The sequence below is a fragment of the Neltuma alba genome, unplaced genomic scaffold, assembly GCF_004799145.2.
Source record: "Neltuma alba isolate B1F8T4 unplaced genomic scaffold, ASM479914v2 tig00011608_pilon, whole genome shotgun sequence".
Lineage (NCBI taxonomy): Eukaryota > Viridiplantae > Streptophyta > Magnoliopsida > Fabales > Fabaceae > Neltuma > Neltuma alba.
The window spans coordinates 1-26,313 of record NW_021636259.1 but is presented as its reverse complement, the minus strand read 5'-3'; the positions used below and the strand labels follow the sequence as shown (position 1 = coordinate 26,313).

Below are 26,313 nucleotides of genomic sequence, written 5' to 3'. Positions count from 1 at the left end.
ATATTTGGTGTTAAATGCTTAAATGTGTATTTATTCATATTGCCTTTCTTTTTTCCAACCAAAAAAAAAGGTAGTTCGTGTATGTTTTTTCCCGTATCAAAGCCCTATTTTTATGGGAAAATTACACTCAGGTTCCACAGAGCACAATTAATATCAAAAAGGTCCCATGAAATCACAAAATGATTCTGAAGTCCCCAGGGACCTGTGTGTAATTAATTCTAATTGTGAAATTACCTACTTACCCTTGTTAATTTTATTGCAACAATTCGTTTACAATCTCAACAATGGCTGTTAACAACCCGAAAAGACGTGATTGACAACCTCGGCAGTGCTCATGACAACTCACTCTGTGGAATGCCAGGGGCATTATTGAGGTTGTTAACCACCTCTTCTCGGGTTGTTAACAGCCACTGTTGATGTTGTAAATAGGTTCTAATTTTATTGTAGCAATTCGTTTACAATCTCAACAGTGGCTGTTAACAACCCGAGAAGACGTGATTGACAACCTCGGCAGTGCTCATGACAACTCACTCTGTGAAATACCAGGGGCGTTGTTGAGGTTGTTAACCACCTCTTCTCGGGTTGTTAACAGTCACTGTTGAGGTTGTAAATAGGTTCAAATTAACAGGGGTAACTACGTAATTTCACAATTAGAATTAATTACACACAGGTCCCTGGGGACTTCAGAATTATTTTGCGATTTCGAGGGACCTTTTTGATATTAATTATGCTCTGTGGGACCTGAGTGTAATTTTCCCTATTTTTATCTCTCATGAAGAGATTGGGTTCCGTGCACGGTGCCTTTTTTTTTTTTTTGGTTTTTCAATTCAATCTCTCGTTAACAAGAGATGCTCAATGCGATCCAATAAGCTAGCAAAAAATATGGTTGCTTAATGTTTTTATGTGAACCTAAATTGGAAAAAAAAAAATATATGTGCGCGAAGACCGAAATAAATATATAATCCTAAACCATGGTTTGGAGAATAGTTTCTGGAAAATAGATTTTTAGGAGGATAGATTTTGTGAAGAATTGATTTTATGAAAAAGTGATTCTGATAAAATGAAAGTGTTTGGATAATTGTTATTAGAAGTACTTTTTATATGTACAAATTACTAAAAAAAGCATAAATTAATATGATAATTACATAAAAATAGATTTTATAATATATTTTAATTTGAAGGAATAAAATTGTTAATAATGTATTTTTTACCAACATAATTAATAATACATAAGAAAATGTAATTAATAAATAATTAATATATGTATATATTTATAAAATATAAAATTAAATATACTTATAAAAAAATAATTGAGGGGTGTTAAAGTCATATTATTGTTAAGATCTACTCTAACAGGCATAATCATACTCTCCAAATTGAGCCAGAAGCAGAATAGATTCATTTCTTCTGAAACCATAATTTTGAACCCAAAACCATAGTTTTGGCCTTAAATTGTAGTTTGTTAATTTCTCCCCCAATTTGGCAAATTTGGGTCCCAAAACTTTGGTTTCCCATATTACCCAAACAGGTCCTAAATTAACAAGATAATTTTATGAGAGCATAAATCGGAAAAAATTCTCTGCCGTAACATTATGAGAGGGAAATCAATGGACTAATAATATTTTAAAATGGCTGCTTAAGTTGACTGTAATGGGAAGTATGCTGCAGGCGATTTGAATATCTCATTTGTCTAGATTGGAATAAATACCAGAAGTATGCTGCAGGCGATTTGAATATCTCATGTGTCTAGATTGGAATAAATACCAGAAGTGATTACACTCACACAAATAATTTATTTAATAATATTGAGTATTGAATCTTTGAGCAATTTCATATTTAATTACTTTAATATATCCAATTTAATTGCCGATATGTTGGGTTAAAATTAAATACTCAAACGTACGTATCAAGAGTCAAAACCACGACCAAACCCTGAAGTCTCAGCAAGCTGAGCTGATACCATATAAGACGATCAACTACCGGAAAAGGATCCTCTTCTCTACCCTTCTCATCTTCTACCCCTGCTCTACCCTCCCTTTCCTTCCTCGTTGGGCTGATATTATATAAAGACATTCAACTATTCCTATCTCCTTGGGCCGTGCCTTTGTTCATCTTCTCTCTCTACCTGCCAACTAGCTGTGAAGCCATGGCTCTGCAACTATGGGAGACTCTGAAGGAAGCCATCGTGGCTTACACTGGCTTCTCTCCGGCCACCTTCTTCACCATCCTCGCCTTGTTCTTCGCCGCTTACTATGCCGTTTCGGGTCTTTTTGGGCCGAATGACCCTCCCCCTAGGCCGAGGAATTTGGAGGAGATGGTGCAGCCTCTGCCTCCGCCGGTTCAGGTTGGTGAGATTTCCGAGGAGGAGCTCAAAGTCTATGATGGCTCCGATCCCAAGAAGCCTTTGCTCATGGCTATCAAGGGTCAGATCTATGACGTGTCTCAGAGCAGGTATAATCGGTCTTTTTACTTCTGAATTTTTACCTTTCTATCGAATTTTTTTGGTTGATTTTGAGTTTTCTGAACTTATTTTGATGGTCAACTGTTGTTGTCGATTCTGTTTGCTGGCAATTTCTGGCGGTGGTTAAGCATTTCGGCTTATAAAAGTGTTATACTTTATTGCTTTTCCCTTTTATGTTGTAAATGATATTATACTTCATCTGGGCTTTTCCAGAGCTTTTGGTTCTCTCTTTTTATGCGGGGAATCGTCTCCAAAGCTTCGTCTGATTTTGAATGTTTTCCTAGCATATATTACAAGTTCTTATGATTCTTCTCGGTATCCTTATGTCTATATTGTTGCTCTGTTACCGGTGCTTTGTTCTTTTGCTATCACAGATAAGAAATTAAGATAACTTTCTTTGGCTTCTTTTGCCCCAGATGATTTTGTCCGTTTTCATTTGATGCTTGTGATAGACGGTTTCAACCAAATACAAGTACCGGGTTCTTGTGATCGAACAGGGCTAAATTTGATTGAAAGAGGTCCCATTCGGTCTTTTTTATCTCAAATGGCATCTTTCTTTCTAAATGTAGTAGTTCTTCCAAAGCCTGAATAAACGTATTTCGGTGTAGTACTAGCTGGGAATTATTTCTTCATGTCATTTTCCTGCCTATTGGAGAAGTCGATCTGTCAAGTTGTAAACTTTGGGAGTATGCGGCACTTCATTGAACAAAAACTTTAGTGCATCGTGTGAGATAGGTGTTCTTAATTAAAGAGGAGAAAGCGTCTGATGATAGATATAGCAAAATTTTGAGCAGAAGCTTCCCATTTCTAGTTTACAGACAAACTCCTCACTGTTTGCAGCTTGTAGAAACAATTCTTTTCTTTAGGAACCTTCATTGCGACCTGACTGCCTCAAAACTTAAAAACTAATCTTTTTTCTTTTTCGCTTCTTTACTCCACAAACCAACCATCAAAAAAGTCAGTAACTTGTTGTCATTGCCATGGTGACTGGATGGTCGGCCGTGGCTGACCATGATCATACATATTTCAAGTCTTTGGTGAAACTTGAGAATAAGGCTTGTTGTTGTTGTTGGTGAAACTTGAGGATAAACTTCCTTAACCTCAACGAAAGGACCACCCCACGTCATCCCCAAGTATTGTTTTGACCCTTCATGTTGCATGGAAGATGTTTCTTATTGGTAATGAGTTAAACTTCAGTACCACTTCTTATCTGAACAAGTGTAAATTTGTTTTCCAGGATGTTTTATGGACCTGGGGGACCATACGCTCTATTTGCTGGCAAAGATGCTAGCAGAGCTTTAGCAAAAATGTCCTTTGACGAGAAAGATCTCACTGGGGATATCTCTGGTCTCGGCCCATATGAGCTTGGAGCCTTGCAGGATTGGGAATACAAGTTTATGAGCAAGTACGTCAAGGTTGGAACTGTCAAAAGGCCTGTTCCAGTAACTGAAGCTGAAACAAATGGCGAACCGTCGGGATCCACTCCGGTGATGGTGCCGAGGTGGCTGCTAAGCCTATCGGAGATGGCCCTTCAGAAATTTCGACCGTTAAAAGCGATGAAGCCCCATCAAAAGTCGAATAAAACGGTCGGGTTAAGTTGAATTGTCATTGCTGCAACCATCTTTGCTTGTCAGGTAATCAAACTCTGTAGGAGCTGCTGAGAAGAAGACTCAAGATTGGCCCTCTCGGCGAATGTGTATTAGAACCCTCCATACAGATTTTCATTTAGCATAGGCAACTTATTGTAATGGGACGAACGTTTGTTAAATAAATTAAATAATGAGTCTTGAGTGGTAGACCTCAGTTTTACGAGTTTCAATCTGCTGCTATTTTTTTCTTTTTTTGGGTGGTTGTGTTCCATAGGCATCCGAATGCTCTTTTATATGAATAGAATGGAAAAGAAAGAACACACCTTTTGCTTTTAGGAAAAAGTCATATAAATTATACTTAGAAAGTTGTTTGGATCATTTTTTTAAAAAAAGCATTTTTATGCTGTACAAAATAAAACTTCTGTCATATAGTTATATATGGACTATGGTGCAAAATTATCTTAAAAGTTTTTACTCATGAACATTAGCATTAGGTAACTAAAATAAAATTTTTTTTCTTGTGTAAATTTGTCTTTGAATTTTAAAATCATGATAATTTTTTCTCTTACTATTAAAAATATTAACGGTCACTATCATTATTTTAATTGTCAATATTAATTTTTTAATAGTAATAAGCAAAATTACTATGATTTTAAATTTTTAAGAGTAAATTTGTACCTAAAAAAAACTTTTAAGTACCAATATTTTTGAATAAAAACTTTCAAAACAAATTTATATTCCTTCGTATATTTATTTGGTGTAAAATCAATTCTTGGTAACACGGATAGAGGATAACAGTAAAAATAGGTGGGAGACAAGGAATTGAATTGCGGTGACATTGATGTTGTCGGCGTGCCCACAATGCGGTGGGAGTCAGGCATCATTCACATGCGGTTGAAAATTTTGCGGAGACATTACCAAATACACAAAACAAGGGGCACTGTTTGGGATTATGGATTTGCCTTCTTGTTCAAATCATATTTACAGACCCCCTTCCTTTTTCCTCAAACCCATTATTATATTGATGCGTCACTCTCTGTTTGGAGTTCTATTTTGGGAGAACTCTAATTAAATCTAGTTGAAATATTAAAATTCAAATTAAAACCTACACTTTTAACAAATTCCTAATCAGATCAAAATGTCTTATTAAGGATTTTTTTAAATGTTATTAAAAGACTAAAATACCCATTTTAAGTAGCAAATTGGTAATTGGTCCAATCAATTTATAACCTAAATTTTTTTTCTTGAGATGCTGTTAGATGAACCATCAACTTTATGTGTTCTTACTCCATATGTTGTTAAAAGAGTAACATGTATTTTTTTAATATATTTATATTAAGAAGTTCATATTACTCCATTCGTCCCATGAAATGTTAAAAAAGTCATTTAGATTTCTAATACCAACTCATATTAATTATTAGGAAGAATTTTAGCAATAAGATTATAAGATATAACATGATGAGAACATCTATATGGCATATATAACATAGCACTTAAGAAAATGACAAATTTGATGCTGAAATAGTGAAATATACTAATACATTAAGATTCTAATTTTTCAACTATAAGGAAAAAAATTTCCTTTGAAAAATTATTAATTTAATGGTGTTGGAATCAAATAATTAAAAGGTCCTATTCCCATTACCCAAAAAAAAGTCCCTGTTCGCTTAAATTTCTTATCAATATATGAGAATTAGTATAAAATATTATATTATGCATTGTCAATTTTTGACTCTTAGTATTTTCAAATTTTTTATGTAAAATATTTTGTATAAATAAATACTCTGTCAAGTTTTCATGGTTTAAATATTTTTTCAAAATAATATTATTTTAAATTATAAAAAAACATTTTAGTCTTTTAATAATATTTAAAAATCCCTAATAAGACCTCTTGGCCTAATTAAAAATTTGTTAAAAGTATTAGTCTTAATTTAAATTTTGATATTTTAACTAGATTTAATCAGGATTCTTTCTTCTAGTTTTCTACCATGAAATTAATTACTTTTTTTTTAATCAGGGTCTTGTGATTCAATTGATACCAAAAACATCTCTTTTAAAGTTTTTTTTTTAATTAAGTATAAGCTTCTGAGTTTGAACCTCCAATAGAAGATATAATGGGTAATTTCTATCAACATATGTAAATGAGTGCACTGACTCTTATATTCAGCTGGATCAGAAGAAACTTTATTTGTATAAAATTTTGTAAGGGGAAAAAAAGAAGATAAATTAAGACCGACACCACACTTTATTCTATTTCTTAGTCTCAGCTTCTCTGTTGCTCCATTATTGTACGAGGATCCCAATAATCCCTCCTGTGTGAATCATTGAGCATGTTTTTGGTCAGAGAGAAAAGGCACAAGAAGAAAGAGGGAAGAAAGAATCATTGGGCACGTGAGAATAAATTTATTCAGTCTTACGGTGGGTTCAATCAAATTCTGTTTCCATTAAATTTACACGATTATGCGATTATGACTGATATTAAATAAAATTATTTCTCTGACCAAAAATAAAATAAAATTATTTGCTATGATTGTAGCAGTAGTAGTATTTTTTTTTAATTAGGAAATGGTGAATAACATGTGATTACATGTTTATCTTTGTCATCACTCATTATGTAATGTTTGAGTAAAATTTAGTAAATCATTATTCGCTTAAGAATTATACAATACCTTGTAAATTTTAGAACAATGTTTATATCAAGTTTTTGTCAAGTTTTTCAGTCACTTGTGATAACATATCCTATTTTTAGAATATTATTATTTAATTATAAATTCATATGAAAAAATATAATATATTATTAGAAAACTTAATATAATGGATATAAGAAATTTGATCTAATAAATTTTATATTATGTATATCAGTGATATTGATTTCGTCTACATTTTGCTACCTAATATCTATGTATTATTTTATTTAAAGAGAATCAAATCGTTTCATTTGACCCAAGTAACATGTACTCTACTATATTAGTATTATTTAATAATTTTTTTTTGTAATTTATATATGGTGATTTCATTGGTGATTTGGATGGGTGGCACTATTCAATTGCCTAAACCCAGAATATAGGCAAACAATTAAAGCTCAAATTAATGGGGTTGTCCTTCACACAGTTGTTGTTGGCAAGTCAATCGGACCCTTCCCATTTCAAATTAGGGACTCTACTTACTCTGCTTGTCCCTTCTATTCAACTTCATTTATCATAATCTCTTCTTCCCCTTCTTCCATGCTAATCAACATGCATGACATGTAAATATATATATATATATATATATATTAAAGCGAGAATTATCATCAGGTCCAAAAAAGAAAAATTAATTATCAAAAAATCCTAAGAACAACTGATTAGCACAAACTTCTTGTCATTCTCTACTCTCAAATTTGTCATTATAATCTCTTTAGCTGTCAATAAATTTTAGAGTAATTAATTAATTCTCCTTATATTAAATTTTTGCTACATTATAAAATTATACTCCCTCATATTATAAATAATATGAGGGAGTATAATTTTTTTTAATCAAAATTAAGAAGAGATAGTTAATTCATTAACTCTATTTAAAAATTAAAAAACATAACTATACCCATATTAAACACATGTTTGAATAAAAAGAGGATTGGATATTTTCTACAACTGTCTTACAGAAAAGATCGGAGGGAGTCTCTTAAGTCTTAAAGCCGAATCATTAATAATTTTTTTATGAGCAAATTCTTTTATATCACCTAGGATACGATTGAAATTATGAGAATATCAACACAGACATAACTTAATTAGAAGATAATTGATTGGCTTAAACCACATGACGCAATTTTATCCAGTTACACTACTCAATTACCTCTTGACATCAAAATAGTTTTGTCAGAAATAGATCCACACAAAACAAGACTTTATAATCTATGAGAAAATCAAGAATTTTTCTCTAAAAGTTTTAAACATAACATTAATTTCTACCTATCTCCGCGTCGCAAAAAGCTCATGATTTTGTTTTTTCAACCATAAAATTTAGAACCATATATTGGTTCATTACAGGAAGTGCATTTAAATTTAAACTTACCATGTAAGAATTAATAACAATCTGAACCAAAGCACTGGTATGCTCCGAGCACCAAATTAAATCAGAGTTACTTTATGTTAAAAATGTGTCGGACCCTCTACAACTGCACTCTACTATATACTAATTATTCTCCAAAACTAATTAAACGTAATGTGTGAGATTAGGACACATAATTTGTTTGTTTTCCACGTGAGCCACACGCTGCTAAACTTTGTGATTAATCCCTGCAATTAACTTAATAATCAAGCAATTAATAAACAGCAATATCATCCAGGTTGGCTTTATTTTGATTAGGACATGAACTTTGTTCCCAAGTGTTTAAACTTTTCACCGTGACTTAGAATGCTGATTGACGATTGATTCCAGTACACATATATGAGGGAGTAATTCAACAGAGTCTGAACATAAAACACATCAATTATTACATGTCAATTCATAATTAAACAGGGTAATTAATTCATATTAAATTTTCAAACCGTATAAAATGACCCCACATAGATAGATGTTGTGTGAGAGAATACCTAATACATCAATCATATCTGCTAACCACTCACAATAACTCTCTAGTTGTACATATTTCTTAAGTCCTGTGATGTCCTCCTAGGTCTCTCCAAATTATTATTAACCTAATCTCTGTCTAGTGTTCTTGAAGCCGATAATTATGAGAGTTCTTCAGAAATCTTCACTTCTGCATATTTTGTTCCTTCTTTGTGTATTAGCAACTCTATACTGTTCTAGTTGCAGGCAAATCTCGAAGACGAAGATGGAAGAAGAAAGGCCAGCAACAAAGAGGGGCTTGTCTTTTCCATTCACAAAGTTTTATGCTGCAGAATTGCGACGCAGAAGTGTGGATATTAATGGAAGTCACAAAGTTTCACTTGCTGCAACTCCAGGAGGACCAAACCCTCTTCATAATTAACTGACGAGTTCAGATTATTAATATAGGTACTGTACGTTTCTTCAAGTTTCTGATGGTGAAGCCCTAATCTGATTACAGAAGGCATATAGATATATATATACAAGTCTGATATATATATATATATATATATATATGGCTTGATCAACATGAACAGGCATGGAACAAATTAAAGTAACTATAATTAGAAGTTTTAATTTTAATTTTGTTGAATCGGAAGATTGCCTGTACTTAATTATATTATAGCTTCAGGATATATATATATATATATATATATATATTTATATATATAGTGGGAACGAAGAACTTGTATGTTGCTAAGCCAGTTCTTTGAAAATGGTCCCAGAGCTTGTATGTTCTTGCTTATTCGGTTGAAGTTATCTATATAGCCATAGTTAATTAACTTTTAACTATCATTACATTAAATTATTGTGGTAGAATTTGAGGAGCGTTGTACATCTGAGATTTTATTTTAATCCCATCATAACTTATTTCAATTCGATTTTATTGTTTTTTAACTTTATTTTATAGTCTCCGTAGTTAATTAAATTTCATTTGGCTTTGGATTATACATATAGTTTTTGACTCTGCTCAATTCTAGTGTTATTATTCTCTCTTAATTTATTTCATTTTCGTCTTTGAATGCTAATCATAAATCTGAGTAACAAAGTTGAATGTTAAATTGTCCTCAATTAAGTAACGATGGTTTAAGTTAAGTCACAGAAACTCAATTTTTTTTCTTTTTGGGTTAATGCAATTATTTGTCTCATAAGTTTTTTTTATTTTGATTTTGATCTCTTCAAGTTTTAAATTATAGGTTTTGATATCTTAATTTTTGTTTAGACTAAAATATTAGTCTCTAATTTAATAAAAATTTGAACTATTTTGTCTTTTAAGAAACTAAAACCCATGATTTGAAACTTAAAAGACCAAAATTAAAATTCGTGCAAATTGGAGGAACCAAAGATTGTATTAATCCTTTCTTTTCTTTTATTTTTTTCCCCTAAACAAGATTGAGAGTTCAAACTCTGCAGGAAAAAAAATTATATTGAAAGAGTCGCCTTCAGTTGAGTCTAATAACATCCAAATATGATTTTATATAATACTGGATGTCATATATTTATATAAAAAATACAAAAAGTGTGAAAAACCTAAAATTATTGAAATAAAGCAACGTCAGATTTAAGAAACAGAAATAAAAATTAAAAAAAGAGCATAGTCAAACCCAAAAAAAAAAAAAAAACACCTTGCAAACTGAACTATATAAACATCTTGCGCTCATTCGTCAAACTTGATGAAATTCACCAAGAAATGTGTATAATTTAAAATATCTTCTTTTCCCAAAAGAAAATGATATGAGATTAAGGATACTAATTATTGAGAACCCAAACTATTTACATTATGTTTAAAGACAAAAAAATATAACGAGATTATGTTAATCTAACCTTTAAATTAAGCGAAATTGCAGAGAAGAGCGTTGTGTAGCTTGTTTTTATATATTTTTCCAATGGGAGATTGATTTGGACAAGTAAATAGCGTGTGGACTTGTACTAGTCAATATGGCTAGCTAGAAATACACGTTAAGAGGAAGAAATTGAAATCTTATCCAAAAATTAATATCATTTAGTGTCCTTTTCTTGTTCATTAATTAATATGTAACATGCCTGCCAGCACACTCTTAATTGATATCTTATCACAGAAAAATCAGATTATATAACTACTATTAATTAATTTGTCAGTATGCCTCTGACAAAAAAAATTGTCAGCATGCATTACAATTTTCATGTACATTATTTGACATTATTTTCTTCTTTAATTCACTCAAAATATGAAAATATCAAGGTGTAGAGAGAGAGAGAGATGAGGTTAGACACCTATTTCCTCATATAAAACCTGTAACCCCACAACAATAATGCCTGGATATATGTATATACACATATCAAAACTGGAATATTCAGATTTATAATTAAATTATATAAATAGAGAATATACATATATAGGAGCCATCTTACTTGAACAAGATAGACAAGTTAGTGAGAGAGTCAACTTTTGACTTCTTTGTAGGACACATGTGGCACATACATTCTGCTTCAGACAAATCACGTATACGTCAACACTTAGAAATTTTCAACATTACATACTAATGTTAGATTTCTCCCACCTACATCCATCTATTAATTATACTTCCTCTCATTTCAATTCTCAGTAATAGTGTTATTCCTCATTTCTTCTAATCCTTCTCATAGCTTCTTGTTCTTCTACTTCTTCCTCCTCCTCCGTTGATATACGAGCAGACCAGTAGCTATGATGCGAGCTCCAAGATATTCCCTCACCCTCTTTCTTCTTGTCCTTGTCGTTTTGTCTGAAACGCAGCGTTCAACGTCAACCTCTCGTTCCGTCGTCATCATCAGCCGTGGAGGTTCAGAAACAAAGCCGGTTTCTTCATCAATGTTCATCAAGAGGTATTCTGCTATTCTCTCCTCCTTCGCCCCCTTGAAGAAGAAGAAGAACGATTATAAGTCGAAGCAGATTCATATGCGTCATGTTTCTCACAGGCTCGTCCCTTCTGGACCAAACCCTCTTCATAATTGATCGCTTTGCCTATGATCGAAGATATATATATATATATCTGTATGTATGTATATGTAATGGATCAGACTAGAAGATTAAAGCTTAAGCAGTTGAGTATGTCATATATGTATATATATAGAGTTCACTTCAGTACTCTGAATCTATGTTATACTTCTGTGCGTGTGTTGCTTTAAATTAAAATCCTTTTTGGTTTCTTCTGGTGAGAGTTTGTAACAGATCAATGTTCATTCTAGTTTTGGTTTCCTGTAAATGGTTCTCTCCGGTGGGTGCTTCTTTCTGTTAGGAGCTCCATTATAATATATTATGATAGGGACTAATTACTAATTTATAAATTAAAAGTTAGTCATAAGCACGGATTAGTTGATCTGAGCTTTGAAACTTAAAGGCGAAATACTCCCCCGGTTTTTTTTTTTTTTTTAAAAGCAACATCTTTATTAACTATTTCATAGGAACTATGAAAAAGCAGTTAAAAGTGATTTATATTATTAAAAATGATTAAAAAAATAGTACTATTTTCTCATATCGCATTATGAGAAGAATTTAATGGTATTGACAGTTTACAGAGTTTCGTATATTTTGAACTAATAATAGTTGGTAAACGATGTCCTATATTGAAGCTATATGATAAACTCATTGAAATTAACATGTAATTCTTCTAGTAGAGGTTGAAAAAAATGTATAGTAAGAATTGAAGCTCCACACGCCAAAAACAAAGTCAAGCAGTCAAGCTTGACACTCTACGTATATGTAATGGATCAGACTAGAAAAATTAAAGCTGGAGAGCAGTTGAGTATTTTTTATTTATATATATATATATATATATATATATATATTGTTCAGTACTCTGATTCTATGTTATACTTCTGTGGGTGTGTTGTTTCAAAGTAAAATTCTTTCAGATTTCTTCTGGTGAGAGTTCTGAAACAGGTTGGTGTTCATTCTAGTTTCAGCATTTCCTGTAAATGGTTCTCTCTGGTGGGTGCTTCTTTCCGTTAGGAACTCCATTATAATATATTATGATAGAAAAGGACTAATTACCAATTTATAAGTTAAAAAGTTAGTCATAAGCACGGATTAACTGATTTGAGCTCTCAAAAAAGACAAAGGCGAAATACTCTCCCCCGGGTTTAACAAAATACGGAACACCTTCTATTAACTACTTCATAGTAATTATGAAAAAGCAGTTAAAAGTGGTTTATATTACTAAAAATGGTATAAAAAAAGTAATAGTACTATTTTCTCATATAACCTTCCAATTTATTTTAATCATCTTTGATGTCTTGTTATAAGAACTTCCTATATTTTTGAAGTAATAATAATTGGTACAATATGTCCTATATTATTTAGAAGTAGAGGAAGTATGGGCCAAGTCATTGAAATTTAGATGTAATTCTTCTAAAAGGTTGAAAAACGGTATAATAAGACATTGAAGCTCCGCACGCCGAAAACAAAGTCAAGCAGTCAAGCTTGACACTCTACGTATTTGATTACTACCCATTCAAGGGGCAGATGGGAGTTTATTGTTTTCATTGAAGTTCAACATACTAATTTTATAGTAGTATTAATTAAAATGATGAGGGGTAAAGGTGAATTAACAAAAAAAATAATATTTTATTGTAATTCATGGTGAAAATTATTTTTTCTCACAAGATTTTTGTGCTTTAATAATAATTATTTTAATTTTTAAAAATAGGAGTATCTTTATCAGTTGGAACTAATCTCTCTCAATATATATAAAGAAAAAAATATTTTTTTCTAAATAGATTTGTTTCATATGAAATGTTAGAAATTAAACTTTCAATAATTATCTACTTAAGAGGAGAATTCTCGCAATTCATGTAAAATTGAACTGGTCGTATTTTTAATTTTAAAGTTAATTCATATTTAATATTTTGATTCCCTTGAATGCCATTACAGTGGAGGCTCCCGTGTGCTTAGAATGAGGCTTGGATACTCATAACGGGAGGCCCAAGTCCAGTATAAAGGAAGGGAGGGGCGATTTAGGGGGAATTGAGAGAGAGCGGGGCCATATATGAAAACCCTTGAATACAAATACGAGAAAGTAAAAGGGGTTTAGGGAAAAGAGGAGTGTGAGAAGGAGTAGGACAGATGGAGTGGAGGAAGGACCAAAATAATAAAGGGGTGAGCGACTGGGCGTTATTATGATGTCGAAAACTGAGCACGTGAGCACTGACTCTGAGCAATGCTCCCCTGCTTCGCCAGTCGCCACCTCACCTTTACTCCCATATGCGCCTTCCCTTCAACTTTACCCTTAACTTCTTTCCTCTCAATTTTACTTGCTCCACCCTAAATATAAGAATCTAAGAATTTTTTTTTCTAAATATAATATTCGAGTTGATTTTATCTTCTAAATTATTTTTCTGAATTCTTCTTATTAATTATTCATATCAAGTGTCGGGAAAACAAAAATATATATAAGTATGTTTTCATCAAAAGATAATTTTTAATATAAATAATTAAATAGGGTATTCCAAGAAAATCAACACATATTGTTAATAAATAGTTAACTTAACTAATTTTATTAATCAATATAAATGGGTTACCTAACTCTTATATATATATATTTGCTAAACAGACATATTCTCCTATTAAAAGCAATAATATTCGAGAATCTGTCAGGTATTAAATATAAGTATATCTCCTAGCGAAAGTTTAAATTTTAATTCACCACGTTATAAGAAACTAACTATTTCTATTATTGATATTAGTACTGTACCTTAGAATTGGTAAAACTATATTTAAGCCCATTAATTTATGCCCCGGTAAATGAGTCCAAAAATGTAATAAAATTGGACAGGATGATCATATCCTCAAAATGGGATACGTATGGCTTTTAATATATCCGTTTGCTACAAGAGTATTAACTGAATGCCAAATCAGTTTTTGAATCAATTTATTAATATATTTAATTTATTACGTTTTATAATTATTATTTTTAGATTTAATCACAAGGACATGGAAAATATAGAGTATATATATTTTCCAGTGCATGCCGTGAAACTAAAATCATTTCCTTAAATTGATATCAAGCGAATCATGAATATAAGAGTACTCATTTTGTTTTCAAAGTCATACACTAATCTTGTTCTTATTTAAAAATAAAAAATAAAATAAAACTATGGTTTGACTGGAAATTTTGATTAAAAAAATATTTTTATTACAAAAGGGAATATAAAAGTGCATGATTAGGCTTACTCTTAAGATACCCATGATTATGTGGCCTTAAAAAGGTCAATAGTTGAGCTTCCAACAAAGAAACAAGTCCCAATCTTGAAAATGCAAATAAAATAATAATAATAACGGCCCAAATCACCGGGTAAAAGACTAAAAAGGCATATATGAATGGATAAATTGAAGATCCATTGAAGTACAAGAAAGAGCAGTTGCAGAACATGGCTAAAGAAAACACTTTAACGGGAGAGAAGAAGAGAGAGAGAGAGAGATATATATATATATATATATATATATTATATTTATATAAAAATAAACAAAGATGCCCAATTCCCAGGGGAAGTTTGGCACCACGTGGGTGTTGCAAGTTCGCCTTTTTTGAGGGCCTGACTCGGAGGCAGGCGCACTCAAGACTCCGACACTTCAAGCACAAACACCAATCACGAGACATACTGCCTCGCAAGCAAGCTCTCGACGGAATCTCCATTCCCGGGCTGTTTCCGCCGGCAGACGGACCAACAGGGGAATGGCCGACTCTAACTCCGAGGACCGGCTGCCTCCGGGGTGGACTGTGGAAGTGAAAGTGAGGAAGAACGGTAAGAAAGACAAGGTAATTGAAGTTCGCCTGCTTGCTTTTGTTACGAGGGTATATCTTTAGAAATGTGAGATCTCTTACCTCTGGTTGCTATGAGCTTCTTCTGTTGGACCGGAGTGAGATTCGGGACTTCGTTGCCTCAACGTGGACAACATTTGAGGACTTGGGATGTTTTTTCTGTCTCATATTTGCTCAAGGGTATATTGTGGTGGCGAGCTAGGTTTTCGCTGGTTTTTCAGAAATTTTCAAGCCAGAGTCTTGGTTTTCAAGCTATAAGTGGCTGCAGTTTGCGCGGTTAATAGGAAAACGAAATATCTATGTTGCTTACATTTTGGTTAAATCTGTTATTTGCATGTTCTCTGAGGACATTTTGTACCTTGTTTCTTGTACCTCAGTTGAAGTTTTAAATCAAAATCGTCTTTGCCTGTTCTTTCTCCGTGATTACGGAGTCAGAGGGAAGCAATATAGGGAGAGTATTACAGGTCCTCTCTCCTCTGACTATTTAGGTTAAGAACCTATGAAAGGATTTTGAATGTTTGTGAACAAGTTTTGAGTTTATGAAATAGGCTAAGACTAATGCGGTGCTTCTTCTGGAAGCAGTATTCCAACAGATACATGCGAAATTTTGTACATGTCTGTATAATATTTGATATTTGATTCTGGAGAATTTTACCGCTCTTAGCAGTTTTTAAATTTCATTTTCCTGTTTACGAAGTTTGTAATTTTCATTGAAACTATGTATTCTGAATCCTGTTCGCTTATTTTCCAGACGGAATTGCACCTTAAGTGAGAGTGTCATCTTTTGCCCGTCGATAAGAGAGTCATCTTTACCTTGATGCCAATTACATGATATTACATTCCATCCATCCAGCCAAATTAGCTGTGGAGAAGTCTAATTAGCACGCCCAATGTGCTCTATTTCTTGCAGCACTATGTAGGATGCCCTTGCTTTTTTACCCCAAAAAGAAAAAAAAGAAAAGAAATGATATTAAGACATGCATACTTTATGTTGACGGCACCATATTGTAACACACGCATACATACATAAGTTTATTGGACATATATTGATATTTTATGTAGAGCACGTGATCGTGTAATATTTTTTCTCATTGAAATGGTGTTCATCCAGCTGTGAAACCTATGCTGGTGCTAAGTTCAATTATCTACTGACATGTTCAATCTGAGGTATCCTTTTTCAAAATCCCATATCATATTTGCTCTCATTTTAACATATGTCCTGGTTAATGATGGCAAAATAAGTACTAAGTAAACAAACTTTTATCTTTTTTGTCTTTAGCCATTGCTTTGCAGTATTTTAATAATTAAAAGAGCCAGAAGGACATTTAGGTATCTCTAAATGACCATTTTCAAAGATGGTTCAACTTAAATCTTATGAAATTCATACTTATTGCAGTTTTACTTTTCTCCTTCAAGTGGACTTAGGTTTAATTCCATGGTAGAGGTTTCTCATTATCTTGACAAAGTTCAGAACAATCATGTCAGCGTCACAAGCAGTTCAAAAAATGTCTGTCTACAAATCCTCTTTTGATGATCATATATTGTCTGTCAAACATCTATCTGGTCCTATCGACTAATGTGGGAAAACTTTGCTTCTTTAAGCAATGTAGGTTGTAATTGAGAAAGGTGTTGCAGAAGGATTACCAGAAGGATGGATCAAAAAGACCAGAGTCACAAAAAAGAGTTCTACAGTAAGAAGAGATTCGGTAAACATTACTATCCCACCTTCTATTGAATAAAAATGCTTCCCAATTAGTTTTCATGTAAGCATTTTTAATATTTTGTATTTTAGCTTCTGAAGTTTTACCAATTGTGATTCATATTACTATGTCTTTTGAGCTCTTGAAAGTGGAAGTTATATCTTATATTTTAAGCTGTTAATTGTCTTGAGGATTAATTCACTTCAAATTATATGCTGAATCTGCAATACTACATTGATCCTGTAAGTGGGTATGTATTCCAATCTATAAAAGATGCTGTACGCTATCTTGAATCTGGGGAGATAGGAAGAAATGCATTCAAACCAAAAGATAAAGGCGGCAGAGATATAGAATTGAAAGATGACATTTTCTCTGTAAGGGCGGCTATTATTTGAGTTCTTCCACTTTATATGCTTACTTAGTGTCTTAAGATAAACCTTAACTTCCTTCCATCCATCATTTGGCTTTCCTGGTGTGTCAAAATGCTCTCAACTAGCCATGTCAAAATTGGAAAAGGGACTATTTAATAGCCCAGCACTTGCGAACACGATGTTAAACTTCAATGGACTATAGCTGAAACTGCTACGTGATTAGCTTTGTTTTCTTTTCATTTGGGCTTTTCTTCTGTTTTTCCTTTCCATAGATGAGATTACAACCAAGTATTAACAGGAACAAGTTCAACATAGTGCATTGCCACGCCCTGACAGCCCCCAAAAATCCCATAAATATTAATGGACATCTTACAACATCGAACAATCTGACATGTGCTGTTTGAAGGTCTGCTTCTTGAATGAACTCTTCTTCTAATGTCTACGGACAATTCTTATGATAGTTTAAGTTGTTTCATCAGCAAAATGACCTTGTATTGGTTGAACTGGTTGACTGTGGACTGGGAGATTCACATATAGTAGAGGCTCTTGCTCTTTTCAGGTTGGCTTTTATAGTGTGCTTTTGTCTATGTCACTAGCACCTTGAAAACTCGTACTCATTCAGGAACTGGTGGTTGCTATTTCACTAGGATCTGCTTGTCGTGGGCATTCTATGTTGGATTTGGCTACCGTTTGAAATCTATCAAACTGGTAGTGATTGTCTCCTTCAACAAAGAATATGAGCTTCTTTGGAACACTATAAACATTCAACACTCAAAAATCATGTTAAGAAATAATGATTTTTCCTAATAAATCATATGTCTCTTGACATGTCAGCCATATTAGGAAATACAGTATAGTTCTTTTTTGTTTTTGGCAATCAATTTGCGTAGACGTATTATTATTAATATTACCTAGTGAAACCATCTTTGACTGTAGCCATATGAAACATAAAAATGTATGAATGCTTGGTAATAATATTACATTCAATATTTACTGTGGAAATAACAGTTTAGATCTGCTCAAAACAATGTCCTATTTCCTTTAAGTTGTCTTTGGCTGTTGGAAAGTGTGCAATCATAGGTGGATGCAATTGTATACTCGGATTTTTGAGGTTCTTAAGTATATGTACCGTTATTGTATTTCTCACATATGTTGTTGTTTTTCTTTACTGGTTCAGTCAAATCGTGGGCCACGCTTGACCTTTTTGTCCATTTTAACTTTAAACGCCACTGTGCCCCTATACCTAATTAATTAATATCAGCACCTTATTGGTCTTATGTCTTCTTTTTGAAAGAATTCTAAAATAGAATATTAAAGCACTCTCCTCGTTACTTGAATTAATGCCTGAAATAGAATTCATAAGCTCTTACGTTGCTGAAAAATATTTTCAGCCTTGCCCCTTTGTTTGCTCAACATAATTTCCCCACCAAGATTTTGAGTTTGATAATGCTTGCAGTGTGATTGAAATCTTTTTTTTGCTTAACGTAATTCCCCCACCAAGATTTCTAGTTTGACAATCCTATTTACAATTCCTTTTCAGTCAGCGGGTGTAGCCAGAAAACCAAAATTATCAGTTGGCAGAGTGACTCGACGCACCGTCATGAGTCAGGGCACAAATTTGGACCGGATAGTTAATGACCAACAGACTCCAAAAACTGCATGTACAGGAGAACCTATGCCTCTTTCTGAACACAGTTCTTGTCAGTGTAAAGTTCTGGCTTTATCTTTCTTTCCTTCCTTTTTCCTTTTCTGAAGTAAACAATTTTGACTTCAGATAAAATTGAATGCCATTATCTTTGCCTTTCATCAATTTATTATTTGTCCTTATGTTCAGGGTTGAGTTTAATGACACTAATAAATCTCTTGTTGAAACTGGGGACTTCACATTTGCACCTTTTATATGTATTTGATTAAATCCTTTTTTGCTAAATATTTGATATTTTCTCAAAAATAAGATGCATTTTGATTCTGAGTAGAGTGTGACTCTGGTTGAAAATTAATAATTCCGTCTTCTTGTTAACATGGAATTAAGCAGGTTTTACATTTTCGCAACCTTTGGTCCAAGTAATTTGGTAAAAACTGTTCAAGAATCAAATTATAATTAATGTAAATATTTTTGTATCTTTGGATAGGATGGGGCTGACCGTATGATGGTGCCTGTAGGATTAATTTTTCATGACTGTTACCCTGATTCATGCTTGCTCATGCCTCATTGTATATGCAAACACAACTCATACCGTTCTGATCATTAATGAATTTTTGTTTTCTCAAGTCAACGAAGACACTGCATTTAATGTGCTTTAGTTACGTGTGGTGATATAGGTGCAATGGGCATTGAATTGACCGGCTTAGTTCCATCACAAGCTGAATGTTCGGATGAAAAAGAAGGGAAGGTTAGTTTCGCTGAAAGTAATTCAATTCCCAGTTGTGCGGATGGAGTTGTCCCAGAAAAGCAACTTCCTGAAAGTTTACAGACAAAACATGCAACTGAAAAGGTTCAAAAAGGCCAGGTTAAATCCAAGCGCAAGAAAGAGATTAACTTGCCCCGCCGTGCTTCAAACGTCTTGCTGGAATTCAGGTTGATCCTGTTCCTGAACTTATAACAAGGCGCCGAAATGCAGCTAAAAATTCTGGCGAAGTAGCCTTGACAAACGAGGATAAATCTTCAGGGAGTTTCTCTAATGAAGAAACCAAACAGCTTATTGCACGTGAGAGTGCATCAGAAAGTAAGCGTAAACCTCAAAGCTTAATGAACACAATGGAGTCACCAAAGTTGAATCAGAGTAAGCATTCCTATGGGAGTTTATGTGCTCCAGAAAAACTTCCTGAGAAGACTTTGAAGAGCCGAAAAGTGAAAAAGATCAAGAATGCTATTCATTTTTGTCTCCGGGGAACACTGTTACAGTCAACGAGCAAGTGAAAGACCTGGAAGGTGGAGCAAAGTTTGACTACTCTCTCGACTTGCCCCTTGGAGAACTATTATCAGACCCATGTATTGCATTTGCAATACAAACTCTTACCGAAGGAACATTCGAAACCTCCAAAAACACTCAGATTTCATCTGAAGTGAGTGATAGCAAGTATTCTGAAACTTCAGCTTCTGCTAAAGGGGATGACAGCAAAATCAAAGGGCAGAATGTGAGTGACTGGAAGCAAGAATGCAGTGCGTCTTCACCACCAAAGGACCTTGTTGCAGAACATGCTGGCAGTACTTCTGAATCGCCATTTGGTATTTCATGGATGGATCCATGCATAGAATTTGCAGTAAAAACTCTCACCGGCAATATCCCAGTGGAATATGATCCAAATAGTGAGAATTGCCTTCAGCAGCAGCTTGGCACTTCAAACAACCAGGGACTCGGTGAAGTAGCCTTCTCAGGCGGCAGCTTAAATAATCTGCGTCAGACCGACTATTATTGCAGCCAATACCTTGGAACACAGGATCCTGTATTTAAACAACAGTCGTTTCTGGATACAGCTTTACCCAACGCTAGAAGTGTCGGCATGGGGAATTCTACTGGAGCCAGACTGCACCAATATGGTGGCGAAGATAGAAGGAATGGGCGCCAGAGATAAACAATCAGCTTGTAACTGTACTAACTCAAGATTGCACAGTTAGGAAGTATTTTGTAAAAAAAGATAACCAACTAGACCTTTAACCTCCCTTTTGGTTGTTTTTCGAGCATGTTGTTGTGTACATTGTAGTTGTTGTTCTGAACTAGTTTCTTGTTAGCTTGACAGTAAAGTAGGTGTTTAACCTTTTCATTCAACTTCTGCACTATATTACCATATTTGCATTGCCTGGCATGGTCCTCCCCTTCAACTCCAGCACACTATTTTGTATACAGTTTACGGTTAAAATATCAAATGTTTTAGTTTGTTCTGAGGATTATTGCAGGGCTAAGGAAGAAATTGACACAGCTTCACCAGATACCAAGTACTAATGATTCTGTACCTGTCGTCTTTGTATGTCGTGGTGTTGGGGTCTTTTCTTCTTTCTCCAATGGCTGTGCCGAGAAAAGCAAGGTTGTAACTTGCGAGTTTTGGTTCCTTCATATTGATCTTATTGGCATTATTCTGCATCATTTTTATTCACCGAAGTGCTTCCGTGAAATATCATTAAGGATAAAGGGCAAAGTGAAGGAGGCGCTAAGCTGCCCTAAAGTTGATCCAAATATAATTACAAAAATGAACTTTTGCTGATAGCTGGAGTATGTATCTTTTGATTCTTTTCTCAAGGCGAGAAGTTAATTATGAAATCAGAGGATTTAGATCATTTAAACTCAAAATAACACGAAAATTAGAATTAATCATATAGTTAAAAAATAATTTAAATTAAACAAACTTAAAACAAAAATGTAATATTTTAAATTGAATTTAAATAATACAAACTATCAATCGAGCTGAACCTTCATCGGATGTGCACCGAACACCAAAGGCTGTTAAAAATATATCTAATAATCTCAAAAGCATAGACTGTGAAAGACGCAAAAGTGAAGATACTTAGATCATGAAGACGAATGAAGAAACGTTAATCCTTGCGATGAACACTTGGAGGCGTCGTCGTGTCCCTCTTCCCTCTGCTGCTTCCATCGCTGTCACTCCAACCCATCCCTTTCATCGGCCGCGTCACCCCATGGTAGCTCACCGACCGCCCGATGGCCGCATGATTCATCAGAATATACCTCCGAAGCTCCTCCGGCAACCTAAGCGTATACCTCTCCGTGTCGTTCGACGTCGCCAGAGGCTGTTCGAGCAGCGAATGTCCCGTGGAGTTGGATCTCGGTAGCTTCTCGAACATTCTCCATCTCGATCTTCGATTTCTACTTTGCTTAGCTCTGGCCTCGTCCATGTGGTTTGCTCTCTCTGTTCCTGAAGAGTTGCTACTGCTCGGACCGACATCGTTAGGCGCCTGCGCTTGCCGTGTCTCCCTCACTCCTCTCCTGCTACTGTCTGAATTTTCGTATCCATCGACATTAACATAAATAAAATTACTTTTCATTTCTATGAATCAAACCCATTAGTCCATAAATTAAAATCAATATATCAACGTGAACTTCCAAGTGCTTTTTAAGGAAATTATGTGATTTCGAGTCTCAGCAAATATTTCATTTTTTTTGCTACAAATGAGTACGTTGTTAAATGGTTGCTGGACCAAAAATATACATGTTTAAATTTTTTTTAAGACAGAAAAAATCTTTGTAGATTTAAAATTCAACCTTTTAAATTAATTTAATACATCTGTCCAGAGTTTCCCATGAGCTGCGATATTTAAAAGGGATAACTAATGTTATTTGTTGTAGATTTTATGACATATGTTGATACTGATCAATTATTATTTTTTATATTTGAAAATATTTTTTAAAAATTGAGATAGTTATCAAGAAATTTATATAAATATCACGTTAATTAATATTAACAACAAAATTGTCTTTTATCAAAAAATTAATATTATCAATATCAATAAACAGCAATATCAATTCTCCTTTCTTTTTTTTTGACAGCAATATCAATTCTCCTTAAAAATAGCAATATCAATAAGAAATATAAGAACTATAATAAATTGCATTGTATGTATCCCTTTGCAAATTTTTCAAGCCCGCCTTGTCATTATAAATATTAGATTAAATTGAAAAAAAATAAGGACTCAAATGCAATAATCAATAAAATAAATAAATTAACAAGTCAAAATGATTGGCAAGGGCAAGCCTTTCAGGAACCAAAAATATCTATGGAATAATAAACCCTAAATTCCAAATCTTGAGATTCTTAAACGTGGAACCATACGTTAGCTGTGCGGCGTTACGAATGTAGAAAGAAATTTTCTTTGCATTGTTATTATAATTGCTGAACTTGTGGGAGTTTTCTCGCATAACCATGACGTGTTCTTAGATGTGTCAAATTGTTCATCAAAACATATGTATCACAATTTACGTATTACCTTCACTTCCTTCGTTTAACTGATCAGTCGGCATTACGATGGATACGTCGCCGGAATCTGGTTTCAGATTTGCTCGACAAAGGGGACAGTCACATGAGAAGCTAACCAGGCGTCGATACACTCCGGGTGAAACACGTGGTTGCAGTTTGGTATCAACCGGAGAGTCTCGTGGTCTTCGAACTCGCTCAAGCACACTGCGCATTCGAGCTCTCCTTTTCCGATCTTGTGGTTTTTTATGGTAGAATACACGAGGATCGGGAATGTATCCAGGACTTCCCGGTCGATTCCTCGAGAGCAAGAACACCGCCAACTGACGCCGTCAAGGCCACCGGCCGTATGGTTCTGGCTGGCGAACATTAGCGCGGTCCAGTAATTGAGGTAGACCGAAAAGACAGTGACGAATATAACAGCGCATACGGCGGCTGTGGCCTTGACAAAAATAGCGAAGTCGACGCCACCAGGAGGCATCGGCGGCGGCGGCAACGGCGAAGGTGAAGTAGCTGAGTGAGGAACGACGGCGCCAGAGACGTACATCGTCTGTAGGAGAAGGAAGAGTAGGCGGTGAGACATGCGAGTAGGCGGGAGTGAGATCGTCTGTTTGGATCATTTGGATATTCAGGAGTTCTCAAAAGTGATCAGCGTCGGGTGAACTGATTGTAATTTATGAAGAAATAAAAGAAACCAAAGAATTTCTTGGAGAAGACGGCTCTGATTTATGAACAATAATTTGGTGAATTGGAGGACCAAGCAATTTAATTTATATTAATTGGATTAAATCGATTTTATTGAGAGATAAAAGAGCATATTTGTAATTTGGTAAATAAGTTATCATAAATACTTGCAGTTTATTGATGTATTCAACAAAATGTATGGCTATTCTTGAGCATTAAGAAAACTAGGGAAGGTGCTAGAAATACACGCTGACTAAATGACAACTAATAAGTATTTTCAATTTTGACATTAACAGATCGGGTCACAAAAATAATCAACATAAATGATTAAATTTCCAGCAAAATTGTTGAAAATTATTACGTGCTGCATGAGAACACTTATCTAAACATAAATACTGGGTATCCATCAATTCATACATCACAAGGATTATTTATTTGGATATAACATTCAATGGATTTGTGTATCTGATTCTTACTTTGATTCATGAAAGAGAGACCAAAACAAGTAAGTATCCAATTTAATGAATTTGTTTACAAAACAATAAGGGCATATTTGGGCATGGGCTCGATAGATGTTCAATGTTTATCTCTTATGGCCCTTTGGTTCATTCAATTTGTCGTAATGGATTGTATGTATGGAAGGAAACGGGATGTAATGCAATATGGATTAAATGAGTGTGTGGGTATGTTATATAATGGAATTTAATTTTTTTTTAATTTAATTAAATTTAAATAGGAGAAGAACGCCGGTGAAGATTGCTGCCAATATAATTCAAAGGATGTAGCCACACAACAATGAGGATGAGGGGTAGAAAAGTCAAGAGCGGATTGTTTATGGGGATTACGTAGGTTTTTTTATGTAATTCCTATTATTGAATTAAGGAATCATGATCCATTATGTAACACTTATTACATCACCTTAGACCAACTAAACATTAAAAATGTGGGATCACGTTAGGATTACATGTAATCTTTTTTCATATAATCCTACCAAACAGGCTCTTAGTTGTTATATATATATATTATATATATACATAATAAATATATATATAGATCTTTATCAACTTCTATTGATATGAGTGATAGGGATTATAGTCCTCTGAGTAGTATTGTTCGAGTTTTAAAGGAATAAAAAGATGAGTTTGAATTACTGATTTGACATGTAAGATACATTTTAATTGTAACAAAGTTTTAAAATTTAAGCGGTAAAAATCTTTCGCAGTAAAACAAAACCTAAAAAAATAAACATTAATTTCAAAAAGAGTATGTGACTCTAATGTTTCACCCATCTATAACGTTCCAACATCTCAGTCATTTTTTTTCCCCTGTTTCTTTTGATCAATAGCTTCTACATAAAATGGGAGTTATTTTGATATCTTAGAGCGATCAAACAATATAAAGAAAAAAATGTATAATGTTATGAATATAATATTTTTTATGGATGTCCATGTATCTATCATTATCTCCCTTATCTCCCAATATCTTTAATATTTGTCATTATTCCTGTTATCTGCAATTATCTTTTATTATTATATCTGTAGATTCTATCAAGATGTAAAACTGTGTCTAGAAATAGAGACTATGATAATGTATTCAGCACTCTTGAATGGAATGAGAAACACTTTCTCTCATTGATTTTCTTTTCTTCTCTATTCTTTCTTCTTTATTTATAACAAAAATTTTTTTTTTTAATTCCTAAAAGTCGAGAATGGACATTGGGGTGGACTCAAGGGCGTGCAAGCCTAACGAAAGTTGAGTGAAGAAAGCCGTTAATGCGTTGGGCGAGTCAGTAGAAAGATTCAACCCGAATTCCAAGTTGCCACTTGGCTGTTCATGCACAGGAAGGGATGGGGACGTTCCATGTCAAATTGACAGAAACACGTCTAATCTTTATATTCAGTCTTGTGAAACGTGAACTGTTGTCTTAATGTAGTATTTCTTGTTTTCATTACAAGACTTTATCTGTAAACTAAAATAAATTTTATAATTAAGACCAGAAATAGTATTATATTTGTAGAGTCCTTTTGTGCTGTCCTAACATTTTTATACATACTGATATATTTGATAAAAACCAAAAAAAAAAAAAAATGATAAAAACGTGCAACGAGCTGAACTAAATCAACTAATATTGCCACCCAAAACGGAACATAATGAATTTTTCCAACGTCACCGATACATAGGAGTAGCCTGGTCCGGCATGTATTCATCAGATAGAGG

At 33.7% G+C, this 26,313-nt stretch overlaps 4 protein-coding genes and 1 long non-coding RNA gene across 5 annotated transcripts; 3 read left to right on the top strand and 2 right to left on the bottom strand.

The window, feature by feature from the left end:
- The first annotated feature begins 2,012 nt into the window (after nt 1-2,012).
- LOC114715714 (membrane steroid-binding protein 1-like) lies at nt 2,013-4,257 on the top strand. Its single transcript, XM_028900589.1, is given in 3 exon segments — nt 2,013-2,451; nt 3,699-3,949; nt 3,952-4,257. Coding segments are annotated over 3 exon segments (648 nt in total). The 5' UTR covers nt 2,013-2,146; the 3' UTR covers nt 4,044-4,257.
- A 4,490-nt stretch (nt 4,258-8,747) lies between these two features.
- On the top strand, nt 8,748-11,803 carry LOC114715709 (uncharacterized). The gene is made up of 2 exons (XR_003737568.1): nt 8,748-9,045; nt 11,311-11,803. It is a non-coding gene; the product is annotated as an uncharacterized LOC114715709 (long non-coding RNA).
- A 3,356-nt stretch (nt 11,804-15,159) lies between these two features.
- LOC114715699 (methyl-CpG-binding domain-containing protein 13) lies at nt 15,160-21,060 on the top strand. Its single transcript, XM_028900569.1, has 8 exons — nt 15,160-15,410; nt 16,810-16,920; nt 17,024-17,119; nt 17,341-17,487; nt 19,025-19,184; nt 19,807-20,062; nt 20,092-20,267; nt 20,390-21,060. Exons 1-8 carry the CDS (start codon nt 15,327-15,329, stop codon nt 21,058-21,060), a joined length of 1,701 nt encoding a protein of 566 aa, XP_028756402.1. The 5' UTR covers nt 15,160-15,326.
- On the bottom strand, nt 20,632-23,483 carry LOC114715705 (putative RING-H2 finger protein ATL36). The gene is made up of 3 exons (XM_028900575.1): nt 23,426-23,483; nt 22,015-22,437; nt 20,632-21,561 (listed from the first exon to the last, which is right to left on the bottom strand). The coding sequence occupies exons 1-2, from the start codon at nt 23,457-23,459 to the stop codon at nt 22,016-22,018; spliced, it is 456 nt and encodes a 151-aa protein (XP_028756408.1). The 5' UTR covers nt 23,460-23,483; the 3' UTR covers nt 20,632-21,561; nt 22,015.
- Nucleotides 23,484-23,488: 5 nt separating this feature from the next.
- LOC114715695 (E3 ubiquitin-protein ligase ATL6-like) lies at nt 23,489-23,959 on the bottom strand. The gene has a single exon (XM_028900566.1). It carries the CDS (start codon nt 23,957-23,959, stop codon nt 23,489-23,491), a length of 471 nt encoding a protein of 156 aa, XP_028756399.1.
- Nucleotides 23,960-26,313: the final 2,354 nt, after the last annotated feature.

What these genes read in the sequence shown, in the direction of transcription:
- LOC114715699 (XM_028900569.1), top strand. Translation starts at nt 15,327, where the DNA reads ATGGCCGACTCTAACTCCGAGGACCGGCTGCCTCCGGGGTGGACTGTG. An exon ending in AGAACGGTAAGAAAGACAAG is followed by an intron (nt 15,411 to 16,809) that starts GTAATTGAAGTT and finishes TACTTATTGCAG; the next exon opens with TTTTACTTTTCTCCTTCAAG. An exon ending in TGAAAGATGACATTTTCTCT is followed by an intron (nt 17,488 to 19,024) that starts GTAAGGGCGGCT and finishes ATTCCTTTTCAG; the next exon opens with TCAGCGGGTGTAGCCAGAAA.
- LOC114715705 (XM_028900575.1), bottom strand. Translation starts at nt 23,459, where the DNA reads ATGCCGACTGATCAGTTAAACGAAGGAAGTGAAG. An exon ending in GTTAAACGAAGGAAGTGAAG is followed by an intron (nt 22,438 to 23,425) that starts GTAATACGTAAA and finishes ACGAAAATTCAG; the next exon opens with ACAGTAGCAGGAGAGGAGTG.
- LOC114715695 (XM_028900566.1), bottom strand. Translation starts at nt 23,959, where the DNA reads ATGTACGTCTCTGGCGCCGTCGTTCCTCACTCAGCTACTTCACCTTCG.